The following is a 14,441-nucleotide window of genomic DNA, read 5'->3' on the forward strand; positions in this document are numbered from 1 at the left end:
ATACGTTGCTCTTGTCATCATTTGAATGTTTTGTAATATGGAAATAGGTAAATCGAAATCATGGCAGCAATTCCCGAGTCGTCTCAACCCTGCACGAGTAGTAAGAATAGCGTCAACCATCTCTCTTCCCATTCGATTTCGATGTTTCGTTTTCACGAGATTGAGCTAGCTAAAAAGCTCTCTCTATTTCTGCATTTGACCATGGTAAAACAAGGAGACACAAAGCGAGATTAGAAAGTTCATGAAAAGGGTTTTCCCCGGCTGCATCCTTATATTTTTGAACTTCACTTCAAAACGCTGTAGAATTTTCCGTTCTTTTCCACTCAACTACCGTGAATTTTTGCCATTGAAAGTCAATTTTTGTTATGGTATCCTCAGGAAAGCCCATGAGTTCCACCAAAGGAATAATCGGATCCTTTAACACCTTCAAACAGTTTTCTGGTGCGAACATTGAAATATTTTTCAATATTTCAACATTTGCAGGTAAACGCTGTTGAAGCTGTGATACCAGCTTAACAATAAAATTCGTACATCTTTCCCTAATTGTGCTTTCATTTTCAATCGTAAACTCACCAGCCGTTTTTAGTTCTCCTATTCTTTTCTCAACATCATAACCCAGATAAGGTTTGGAACTCACATAGTTTTTCAATATTCTCAGTTAACAAATTAACTGGACAATTTGGTACAAGTATTCTTTTTGCCAGTCCTTCAATAAGCAAGACAAGATCTTGCAGTAGCTTACTTGGGTCAACAGAGTTCGATTGAAAAGATTGATGTACGTGTTGGGTTTCTGCTAAGATAGGATTCAAAAATAAAAAAATACACTTCATTATTCGGATCACTGTACATTTGGAAAAGCAATTCAGATGTGTAGCACTTTTCACTATTCCGCACTATTTGAAAATGCGTTTTTAACTCCAGCCATTGCGCAAGAGTCACTGCTATCTCTATTGATAACCACCTAGTATGGGACACCTATACAATTTTAAGTGGATTAGACCCTTCATTTATAGCTCTGTACAGTTCTGTGTACACCTGTTGCCGGAGAGGTGATCGAGCAAACCAATTATAAGTTTCGGAAATCATAAATTCCAAATTTCTCGGGAGTGATTCGGAGGCCGCCGTGGACACAGCTAGTTGCACAGAGTGACAAACACAACGAACTAACACGAGATGATTGATTCTTTTTTTAAAATTTGGTACACACCATTGTTAACTCCCACCATGACATTAGCGTTATCAGTCCCTAAACCGCGTAGTTTCTTCAAATCAAGCCCAAAATCTTTCAAAGCTACTTTTAGTACCTTCACAATTGAATTATCATAAGCCGATTGTAACTCGTACATTCCTAAGTAAGTAGACACGACAGTAGAACGTGCATAAGAATAGTAAATGATACATAATCCTAGCTGTTTGACTATACCAATATCTGTTGATTCATCAAGAAGAATGCTATAGTCACTGTCACCAATGTCTTTCCGAAGGCTTTCCTTAAAGTATGGAGATAAAATATTCTTGATCATAGCAATACACTTACTACGATGTAAGTGTACTTCTTTCACTTAGAAACAGCGTTTGCACAATTCACTAAGATGGTCAATGCTTCTAACCTTAGAACAATGACACACGGTAAATAAAGCCAACCCTGCCTCCACTCGAGCAGTGTCAAATGAAACGTTTGTCACCGGGAATTCTATTTTCTTTCGTCTATTTGAACTAAAAGGTTCAGCTGCACTTACGTGTTTTTTAGTTTTGCTATGTGCTATAAGATCACAAAATTTTGCTTTCAAATTGCACTTGCAGTATTTGCACCGAGCTACCGTACGAACTTCCAACAGCCAGTCTTTCAAGTTTGGATCAATTAGCCAGTCTTTTCTAAATTTTTGAGAATAACCTGCTCTTGTTTGTCCCATTGTTACACCACAGAATGACAATTGTAGTGAAGAAACACTAAAAGTAGCACAAGTCCGCATAAACCGGAAAAGGAAACGACCGACCACAGAAATGTCAACTAACAACTATTAATTGACGGGAAGTGGTAGCGGGAACAGAGTCCGCATTCGAACAAAATTAGACAGTCTCGAATGCTTAATTCGGAACGATCATATCCAATGAATGAACGAAAGGGACGAACATACGTGTCGATTAAACGGGATTGTCCCGTTGATTTCGAAAAAAAGAGAACGTTGCCACATACCACGTCCCGAGAGCAACATTGCCACATACCACTTCTATAATACACAGATAATTTGCAAGCATCTGCAATACACTCATTCAATACCTAGATAAGAAAAATACAACAGTAACACATTTTATCAAAAAGTTGCATGTTTTGAAATACGTTAAAAATATTTTTTTTTTTTTTTTAAAAAAAAAGCTAGATTCCCCGCTGCTCCGCTGCCAGCCAATTTTCACCGCTAGACACGATCGTAAAACCACCAGATTTAGCGGGAAACCGCTGCCGTTGGCAATACTGCACTGGATTTATCTTTAACGTAAATAATTACATTTTGTACTATTCGACACTTTTGTGGTTTGTCGCACTGAAAACAATAGGTTACTTAGCTTCAAAAAAGTAAATTGATTTGTTCTTTGTTTGCCTGTTCGTATCCGACTGACTTGGCTTTTATTCCCATCTCCCCGTGCTTCTACCAAGCAAAGGGGCTCGCAATGCAACCTGTTGATGTCAGAGCTAAAAATAACTATCACAGTCTATAGGTAGGAATACTTGAAGACGAAGTTCGCTTTCTACGTTAGATTCTAACACCTTATTTGGGGAAACGAGAGGGTCCACCAAGACTTCTGTCGCAGACGCGACATATATACATATACATATACATATATTCGTTATTTTTGGAAAGAGAAAAATTCTTAGGAAGTTCTTTTATACGAGGTTCATATAGAAAGTTAAAAATTCTGCACTAAATTCTTATGGCATTGCGAATAATGTCATACTTCTGCGTGTTGAAATTCCCCGGGAGAAATCGTCTAAAATCATTATCCGGTTCGATTCCAGCTTGCACCAAGTAGCTTTATAATCGACAAACAGCGTATGTGTGATGTCGTCGGAGGTCTGTTTTCTCCACTTTCTTCATTTCATCTATTAATGTAACCGACTTCCTTGGTCTTGGAGCATTTTCATGAGACATTAAAGAAAAAGAAAGGAAAATTTCTTAACCATACCACTTTCTGGCTGAAAGAGCAATTGATTTTTTTTTTTTTTTTTAAATACAAGAATAATACGTGATACGTGATATTCAAGTAACTTTACGCATTTTAAATTATTTCTGGGAACTGAAAGAAAGATTTTAATATCTACTCTACTAAAAGCATGCCTTCTTAAAATTTCAATACGCTATATTCACCTGACTCAAAGATCTTGAAATGATTGTTGTTCTTATACAGAAGGAAATCTATAGAGAATCGTGCTATTTTCTTTCCTGTAAAACATAGCAGGAATATACGTTCGGAAGGTTAGATAACAAAATATCTCAATGTGCGCCGTTTATATTTTGATTATTTATACTGAATTCGATAATTGTACGTAAAACATGGTAGGCCAGGGCCGCCCACGGGGGGGATGTATGGCGCAAGCTGCGCCATTGAGAAAAATTTTTTGGGGGGATTTTTACTCTACTTTGGAACTAGCAATTTTACTGTCGGAATAGCATTAAAACACGATTTTGAGAAGCTAATTTTCAAAAATTTTCCGGGGTGAACCCCCGTACCCCTGCTTCGATACTAGATGAATGAAGTACCGCGCAAGTAGCCGTATGAAACGAAAGGTTGGTTCGTTTTAAGAGAGAAGGGCCGCCCACAGGAGGGATGAATGGCGCAAGTTGTGCCATCGAGAAAAAAATTGGGGGGGGGGGATAAAAAATTGGGGAAGAATTTTACTCTAATGTCGAATAAGTAATTTTGCTGTCGTCAGAATAACATTGGAACACGATGCGATTTTTTTTTTTAAATCTCGAGAATGAATCCCCCTACCCCCTGCTTAGAAACTCTATGAATGAAGTACCGCGCAGGTTGCTATATGAAAGGATGGCGCCAAATTCTGGTGAACAACAGTTACAAACACTCAAGGAATCACTTTCAAATTTAGATTTGAAACTTGCCTATGTTGTCTGTTGAAAATTATAAAGTAGTTTGACATAATTGTGAGCTAGTGGTAACCATACAGACAACAGCCAAGTTTCAAATCTAAATTTGAAGTGAGACAGTGAGTGTTTGTAACTGTTGTCCACCAGAACTTGGGGCCTATTTTTGTGATTTCAATTCTTTTTAAGGCCACTCGTACTTGGCTCTTTTACAGGAATGTTTTTTGTTGGATATCACTTCTTTTTGTAGGCTAATTTCGAGGATAATATTTTCTTTTGGTATCAAACTCAATATCTTGTGTCTTACTTTTTATGTACAAGGGAATTATATCAATATTTTGTAAAGAAAAAATAATATTACTAATTGTAAAAAAAAAAAAAAAAAAAAAAATACCTGTGCCATACACAGTGTGTAGAAGTTTTTATACCCTTCAATATCCTTATAGAACATATTTAGTATTGTACACTACCAAGACTACTACTAAAAGTAATGCCATTTTTATAATTACTACTGTCCCTACTACTACAGGAAATAAAAACAACAAAAATAACAATTACTAGTACTATAAAAGCTACTGCTACACTGGGCAATTGTTTTTAGAGGACTTGAGTTTTGAGGAGGGAAGAGATTATTAGTTCTTGGGGGAAGTGCGCCATCAGCTTTAGGGGGGATGGGCACCCCTGTGGTAGGCCTCATGCAGAGTCGTTCTGACGCGTGATAAGTGCCATACTAGAGTTCAACCAACATGTTTCCTGCAGTAATCAGGCTTTTAGCATGACGCTAATCATACGTCAAAACGATTCTGCATAAGGTTCGGTAACTTTTATGCTGCTGCATAAGTCGTCAATATAAAACTTATAAACCTTACTCAACACACAAGCAGAGAGAGCGTACGAATTTAATTTAACATATTTATATTTTATTGTTTTTTTTCTGTCATGAAACTATGGTAGATATTAATTGCAGCAATGACTGGAGTACCAATGAGCGGTGTGAGAATTATTTGAAGTCAAGTTCTACTTTTCTGAAGTAACGATTTTTTTTTTTTTTTTTTTTTTATTACGGTGGAGTTTTGACGAGAGAGCACGTATGAACTTATATCTACGGAGTCTATGTTTCTGAATCATTGAGAATCCCTTTATCGTTTTTTTTTTTTTTTTTTTGCTGCTGCTGCTTGTGATATGGTTACTCGTGGCGTTTGGAAGAATAACCTTCCGATTTGACGACTTCCATTTCGCAAGAGTACAGAACGTATTATAATGATGTTTTAACTTCTTCATCTTGATGCCAACGAAACATAAATTGGTGTACACTCATGTCCAAAATGATTGTCGCATATCTATCTCTGTCTTCTTGTAAGAATATAATTTGATAATGTTGCAGGGTACTTTTAATATTGATACTATGTGTATAATCGGGAAATGTATTTTTGTGGTAAATTTCATAGAAAAAGAATTATAAATACGAAAATTAGAATGAATAAAACAAAATGTTGCTAAATGGACAATCAAGTTTTATTTTCGTTCTATTGTTCTTATTTACTGATCTTCTGACATGAAACTTGCCACATACATTCTCTCTGCCGATTATACACATACTAACATTATAAGAAATACCAGGCGAATTCGTTATCAAATTAAATTTCTACAGCAACATATTTATAGACATGCGACAATAATTTTGTACATGAGTGTACCTGTTTCAACACTAGTGAACACATGTATCATTTCTCCGGGAAATACAAGAGTTGGATTTTTAGTAATGGCAACAACGGTATATCTTGAGAAGTAGAGTACTTACAAGGTTTGAAGTTTTAGAGGCCCTCGATGTAATCACCAGCATTGTGAATCACGCGTTCCCAGCGATGTGGAAGCCGCTGGATGGCATTGGCAGTGCCTAAACTCTGGATAGTGCGGATGGAGCGATCGGTCACCGGAAGAGATCATAACTGTACGGAAGCATTTCCCACGAAGTGGTACCTTCATCTTCGGGAAGATGTGGTAGTCGCAGGGACTTAAATCTGGAGAATACGGAGGCAATACAGCACTTTCCAGCCCCAACGATGCGAGAAATCGGTAACCGCACTGCTGAATATGCCCTTGGATTGTCGTGCAGAACGATGGGTGGGTTCGTCAGGAAGTGGCGTCGTTTGTCTTACAGCTGCTCGCAGATTGTTTTGCAAAAAAATTGCAGTAGTACTCTGCACTAACGTTGTGTCCTTGGGGGACGGTATGGTTTATGATTGCACCATTTTAGTTGTATGCAATGATGAGCATAACTTTCACATTGGTTGGGATATTCCGAACTGTTGTTTTTCTCGGTGACCCAGCATGACGCCACCCGTTTGATTGCCGTTTCAGCTGTGGTTCATACGCTCTGACCCAGGTCTTATCAACAGCAATGATCCGCCTAAGAAGGCCTCACCTTCACATTGATACTGCTCCACGTGTGTTCGAGCGGCATCATATCGCAGCCACTTTTGTTCAGTAAGATCGTGTGGAATCCACCTTGGGGAGATTTTACGTAATCCCAAATTTTTCTTTAAGATTTCAGCACAGTCGAATGCGCTACTCCTGTATCGTTGGCAAATTGACGAATCGTGGCGATCCGATCCGCTATCACTAACGCCTTCACGTTCTGTACATTATCTTTCTTAGAGAAGAATGACCGAAGCGAAGCGTGTCTGTAACATTTTGTCATCCGTCATTAAAGGCTTTGACCCACCTTGCTACTGTACGGTATGGTAATGTACTTGCACTGCAAACATCTTGCAATACTTCGTAGCACTGTTTTGCATTCTTACCTCTAGAGCCTTCAATTTTCAACTAGATCCTCTGATCTTGCTTTGTAAACATGAGTGTATTCCGCGAGCACTCACGCAGCGTGACTGTAGTCCACGAGCACTCTCAGAACTGCCTTCTTACTGCTGGCGCTGCGCGCGCATGGAGGGGAAAGCAAGCGAGTTCATGTGCTCTGAGGAAGGTCAGCATCTAACCTACCGCTGGTATGAATTATAATGAATTGCTTTGTTCCCGAGTATATGTATAGCAGTGTTGCCATTACAAAAATCCAATCCTTGTACATTCTTTCTCAGTGTAGAGCATCATGAGTTTGTTCTATGAGATCAAACAGTAAATAACTGTGAAGTTCACGTGTAACATATTCAAATACTTCGACCACTTTTTTAATTTGTCATACCAAATATTGAATTTGTAATTTATCTTGTGGATTTTAAATATCACTGTATAATGTGCATTTAAACTAATATCTCGAGCATACCGGCTTTTTGGAAATAAATTTTGTACAATATTACAGTTAATTTCTTATGGTGAGTGTACTTTGTAAATAATTTGGCTACATCATTTGTTCCCGACCTTAAAAGCGTCCAGTATGAGTAACGAGTATTTATTTATATGAAAAGTATTCATATCGGGGATTCCTTCCACTAACCGTTCCAAGTTCGTTATTGTAGCCTCATAACATGATAGAATTTCTTCAAAGGGAACATTAAAAATACCATAATTTCTTTTTTTCATTTATTGATTCACAAATTATGTTCTAACGGCACGTGATGACCTGAGTATCGGATACGGATGCTGAAACGGTAACATCTTCATTTTAAATGGCACAATATTGTAGAAACTTTTTTTTTTTTGGTTCATAACATGACAAACTAATATTTATAGGGTCAATCACGGGCTCTATAGCTATACGGAACATTAACATTTCTTGGACGTCAGTCACGTCAGCGTCTATCCGTGTAATTATTCTGTCTTTAGTTGTTTTCAAGAAAAGATGCGTAATTCTGGTTTTAGAACAATTTTTGACGGCATTTTTTCGTCACTGTGCATAGGATATACCATACATTAATGTGAATGAATGTATGTATTTGGATTTGAATATATATCCTTCTTTTAGATTTGCTGCAGTCGGGTCATATAATTGATAAACATTCAATAAGGAATTGAGTTTTATATAAGTCATTTATTACACATGTGGAATGATGCACATATTATTTAACCAAACAACTACTTTTTCATATGAATAAATAAATCAACATTACAACAGGTCATATTATACTTTTTGTACAAGTCTTTATTATTTTATTAACAGAATTTAAGAGTGACAACATGCACACACATGGCAAATATTCTCTTCAACACACGGAATATCATTTCAAAGGAAAATAAATAATCATGACTTTTACCAATGGCTTTTACGGTATATATACATACAACACTTGAACTTCTCTCACACAACTAACAAATAAAATTGTATTTGTCTTTTTATTTCAAAATATCTATCAAAAATCAACAAACAACAATATGTACATTATTAATTTATAAAACTTACTATGTCTTTCTGGGTTTTATTTTTCTTTTCCCAATGGGCTCAACCATAACTGTATCTCCAGCACCATTGTTCCTGACAGGTGTAACTACAGAGTGCATCGCTGTACCTGCTTGATTTAACAGCGGCAGAATTTTCTGATGATTGAATATTATCAAAAGCACTGCTATTATTAATGGGAGAGCAAAATACGATCCCTGGACCATATCCTGCTCTAAGGGTTTCAAAATAGGTTCAAAATTAACTTTGATATGTTTGTAGGACACATTAGCATTGAAATGGACAATTACATCACTGTATGTGTACACAGAATGAGGTAACGAAGATTCTACTTGAAGATAGTAATTTCGTCCGTCCTTGAGTAACGCTGGGAACAGAATTAAACTGCTTTGCTCTAGTCGGATTACATGAAGAGGTGAATCAGGAATATCTTCTCTGAACAGTTTAATTTTCAAAGTTTTCAGAAATTCGGGATTTGTGTACACTCGCACAGTTAAATCCATTTGATTGAAGAAGCGGAATACAATGAACTTAAGTCCGGTCACGTCGCTCGTTGTTACCTGAAGGATAAAACACAAAATATATTAGAAGATACGTAACATACATATTTAATATTATTTACTAATGACAGAATATATATATATATATATATATATATATATATATATACATGCTAATCAATGCAAAAATAACGAAAAAATACACACTTTGGATCTTCTGTCCGCTCAAACGGCCTAAAGTTAATATATATATATAAAAAAAAAAAAAAAAAAAAGACACCAAAATTTATCTTTACGCAAGAAATATACTGGTTACTTTTTTTTTTTTTCATTTTTATAGCGTGTAAGTACTTTATTTTAGTTGTGTGAGGTCATGTTTGTTATTAATTCGTTAATATGAGTGATTTTGTACATTTTATTTTAATAATGATTTTGTAGCTCTTTGCTCATTTGTCAACCTTTTTTTTTTTTTTCTTTCTTCATGAAATGGTCCTGAAGTCTCCACCACGAGGTGGTTGCAATTCGAGTTCCAGCCACACCCTACCCAACTCTCTTATCAACTAGATAGAGTATGTTAAATTATGCTGATTTAGTTAACGATGTAGTCTTAAATTCAGATTTTTAAAATCAAATTTTGGCATTGTGAGTCTTGAGAGCAAAGTTGCTTTAATGTAACCATCTCTGTTTCCTTGTCTGCACACTTTTCTGCAGACTCTATGACAAGTTCGACACAACTTTCAACTTTCTGAGTAAGGCATGGACAATTTAACAAGTCAAACTCACAACTAGATTTGTCATGCGTAAATGAGATTATATTTTCTCCAATCTATCAGCTCACTGTAGTCCGTGGCATCAAAATTTATTGAAGGTGCCATAAAAGTTCTAACAGATTTCCCCTTCGGATCTTGATTTCTTGCCTCTAGCGCTGTCCTGTAACCCAACTCTTGTTGTCTCTCATCCACTGTCATCCAATATGTTCTCTGAATAATAGAAGAAAGCGTTTCTCTCAATCAGAGGATCGGCAAATGCCTAATTGTTTGAACTACTTTCAAAATATGTTTAGGTCCATATTTCACTGACTGATATCTTCTTATGTCGAACCACACAGGAGCATATGTCTTTATAATGTAGTTTACAAGCACTTTGAGTTCGTTTATAGAATTTGTTTGAGAAACGTACAACCGTAAGACCTGGTTTGCACATGTCAGTCATCGGAAGTAACTGAGAGGTCCAGGATCTCTTATAGCCATCTGGAGCACAATACTCTGTCTATTGCTCTGTTAGAACTTTTATGTATGTCACCTTCAATAAATTTTGCTGCCACGGACTACAGTGAACTGATAGATTGAAGAAAAAGTAAGCTGTCGCCCCCTCCAGTGCTCGAAAGCTTGACAACAGAAACATCACTTTTGCATGACAAATCTAGTCATGAGTTTGACTTGTTAAATTTTCCATGCCATACTCAGGAATTTGAAAGTTGTGTCAAACTTGTCACAGAGTCTGCACGAAAAGTGTGCGGACAAGAAAACAGAGATGGCTACATTAGAGCAACTTTGCTCTCAAGACTCACAATGCCAAAATTTGAATTTAAAAAATCTGAATTTAAGACAACATCCTTGACTAAATAACATAATTTAGCACATTCTAATTGAGAGGATGGTTGGATGGGTTGTGGGTGAAACTCAAATTGCAGTCACCTCTTCATGATGAGATCTGGGCCATTTCAAGGGAAAAAAAAAAAGTTAAGAAATGGGCGAAGAACTGCAAAATCATTATGAAAATAAAATGTATAAAAATCACTCACATTAACGAATTATTAACAAACATGACCTAATGACCTTACACAACTGAAATAAAGTACTTAGACCAGTGGCCGAAGTGAGACGGCATACGGTGGTATGCCATACCGCCTCTGGTTTTTCAGTGAAGGCATACCACCTCTGGATTTTCGGTGATCAAGACATACCGTCACTGGAAATCGGGTGCAAATTTATCTTTAATAAATCCATTTTTTTACGCAGTAATTGATGAATAGCTTTGCACGTCAAAGATTTTATGTTGGCAATACCGACATTTTTGTTATCTTTTTCTGTCTCTTCATTTCAAAATGAGGTTTCTAAAAAAAAAAAAAAAAAAAAAAAAAAAAAAAAAAAAAAAAAACACTTCACTCCTTGCTCCTATTCAAGAACTTGTGTTGGCAGCAGATAAGGATCACATAACAGAAAGGAATGAATCATGGACCCAATCCAAACTAAAGGCAGTGTATTGAAGATGCGACTCGTTTAAACTGAAATCGGAAAGTACTGTTATGAGTTTGCCGTATTCCTCTTGTGTCTACAATAGAGGTCTGCACGGGCCCGAGCCGGGCTCGGACAATAAATTTTTAAATATACAAGCATATTTCTCGGGCCTAACTTTGTAAATATAGACCTACTGTGCAACGATACATCGCCGTTCTTTCTGGAGAAGTTTAAAAAACACAACTGCCAAGTTAAACCGCTAAGTGCTGTAAATAAAAATACAAGTTTTCGTTAATTATTAAGTTTCTGTAATTTGGGCTCATTTGATTGATGAGCTCGGGCCTAAATGCTAAAACATTTTTCGGACTCGGGTCGGCCTTAACATTATAAATTCACGAACCGGGTCGGGCTAAAAATTCCGGCTCGTGCAGATCTCTAGTCTACAATGATAAAGAAATACATAGCTGAGGAAAAATATAATTTATGCAATCAAAAAATCTTCTGTTTTGCTTAAGTATTTTATGTTAAATCTGTTGTTGTGCTTGCTTATTATTTTATATTAAACATTTTATATTTTGTAGTGTGATATTCAATGGTTTCTTTCTTATGTATGTGTGTATCTTCTTGTCTTAATGTATATAATTGCCGTATTTTGAGCATAGATGGATTTAGGGTTGTCTGCTGTGGGGCGGACCTTTCGGAAGTCTGGAATACCCCTCAGTCGAGTGTGTGGGGTGGGGAGATCCGCGAGTTCTCCCGCGGGAAATTGTTTAAAAGTTGTTAATGCAAAAACTCGGTTTTTGATCATTTTCATGTATTTTTCTCAGAAAGTTGGGGGGCGGGAAGCAAAGCATCTCCATGCCCCCCATAACTACGGAGAAACTCTTTCATGGTTTTAAGTCATTGTGTAAATAGAAATGCAATCTTTTGGGTAACATGCCCTCATTGTCTTTCAACATTTAGTTAAAGGGTATATCGAGTCAAAACGATAATAAAACATATCGCCTCTCCTTTTCTTCCACTTCGAACACTGACTTAGACGCTATAGAAAAATAAAAAAAGTAATCTGTATATTTCTTGGGTAAAGGTAAATTTTGGTGTTTTGTCATTCTTTTCAAATTTTAGGCCGTTTGCGCGAACTGTGTGTGATTATTTTTGTTATATTATCAATTACTAGCATGCGAATACCCAACTTTTGAGCCTTATTAGAATTCGATACTCGAAAAAATTTTATTTTTCTCTCTCCACCCTAATATAAACTTTTCTTCGCTGTTATCCGTGAGTAGTGTGTCAGCACACAAAAGCATATACAAGGGTATTAATAGAAGTTTGTTACCATCAACCAATTTCACGGAACTTTATAGGCGTTCAAAATAGTCCTTGTTCCTTACATCAAACATTAAGACTCGTGTTGAATTTTAACGAAAATATATAGTTTTGCTCAGCGAATAATTAGTTTATATTTAATTAAGACTCGGCTTTTATTTCCATACTGACAGCAAATTATCCCTCTTCGTCGCTATCAAACTTTATTTTCTTAATTCTTTCCTTTTTTGGGGGAATGTTATAGGAAAAATGTGACAACGGTCGCGCAAAAGGTTAATTATTTAAGCTGACGTGTGTAATCTGGCGTTGTCGATGAAACAGATTTGCACGAAGCCTTGCATCTAACCACCGTTTGAACAATTACTCGAAAATATGGAGAGGGCAAACTCGCTATGTTGTGTATCGAACTACAGTAATTATCTTTGTGCTTTAACAGAAACAACTTTCACCAGACCTGATTTTAAAGGAAAAAGAAGAAAAGGAATTGTTTCGTGGGCGTTGAACTTCATACAATTCACCCTTTTTTCTTCTTTATTTAGTCTGTGAACAATTGTGAACACCAAACCGATACGCTTTGTTCTACATGTTCATAGTTCTTCCTCTAACTAACTAACTACCTACCTACCTACCTAACTAACTAACTAACACACACACACAGCTGTTTAATATATATATATATATATATATATATATATATATATATATATATATATATATATATATATATATATATATATATATATATATATATATATATATATATATATATGTGTGTATATATTAAACAGCTTCAATATTTCCAGAAGCTAACACTATTGCAGACGATTCATTTCTGGGACTACCTGGCGGTACTACGATTGTGGATGATAAAATTCAGCAATAAACAGTTACTTTCTAAGTCACAAAATACCCACACACCTGTCATCAACATTCACAGGAACTACTGGCGCCTAAGTGCATACTGAGATCACGCGTAACTACTCTCTACACAGGGTAATGGTAACTGCGTAACTGACGCTGTCTCACGCACCGTTATCCGCACCAAAAAAGAATAGGTTAGTCAAATATGAGGCTACAAATGTACTCAAGTTGAAATCTGTATCATAATTTTCTGATGTATATTCTTTCTTCTTTTTTCTTAAAAAGAATTTTAAAAAAGCATTATATTGGTATTCTTGTTCATTTAAACGTTTTTCGAACGCGTTGGGTTGATAGATGTGATTTATACTATATAGTTGCTATTGCATATACTACTTGTGGCCCTTTATGTCAGCCGAATACCCTACCGGCAAAAGGAATATACGTGTTGACAAGAAATCTACTTGAAAGTACGCCATCTTGACGTCTGAGAGTTTTGAAAATATAATTTGTGTTTCTACAAAAACTGACCTAACTCACAATGTATATCATCAATCATCCAGCTAAATGATCTGTAAATGGAAATATTTATTTCCCAGATGTGAAACGTTACATCATACTGCTCGTCTGACTATAGCTCAATACCCAACGCAATCTCTATAGAAAAAAAGTATCTCTGACTGACTGACTGATGAACGACCAGGCTAGACTACTTCTGCTAGAAACTTAAAATTTAGGTTTCTGATGTAACGTCCTACTAAGGAATGACTTTGGAAATACGGCGGGTAAGGGAGGGAAAGAGAGGTGGCAATTATTATCTTAAAATGGCCATACCTCGCAATCTCAAAAGGTTAGAGACATGAAATTTGGTATATGGACTTCTTATCTAAAACAATTAAAGACATGTTTCATCGTTTCTTGATAACAAGACTATCCATGGCTTTGGGTTGAATATTGTAACAAACGAAACAGTGACCAAAGCTTGATATCTGCCCTAGAAGGGAAGGGAAACAAGCAGGAAGAAAAAAGGGTGGAGTGAAGTTACAATTGTTATAACTTGATCTAG

At 36.2% G+C, this 14,441-nt stretch overlaps 1 protein-coding gene across 1 annotated transcript in view; it reads right to left on the bottom strand.

The window, feature by feature from the left end:
* Positions 1-8,175: 8,175 nt before the first annotated feature.
* Positions 8,176-14,441, bottom strand: part of LOC145684018 (BOS complex subunit NOMO2) — a 50,940-nt gene continuing 44,674 nt past the window's right edge. Inside the window, exon 10 of the mRNA XM_081755829.1 lies at positions 8,176-9,011. Within this exon, the coding sequence (XP_081611955.1) occupies positions 8,454-9,011 (558 nt within the window). The 3' untranslated portion in view covers positions 8,176-8,453. The remainder of the gene's footprint in view (positions 9,012-14,441) is intronic.

The sequence above is a fragment of the Thermobia domestica genome, chromosome 4 (genome assembly GCF_964235325.1).
Source record: "Thermobia domestica chromosome 4, izTheDome1.hap1.1, whole genome shotgun sequence".
Classification (NCBI taxonomy): Eukaryota; Metazoa; Arthropoda; class Insecta; order Zygentoma; family Lepismatidae; genus Thermobia; species Thermobia domestica.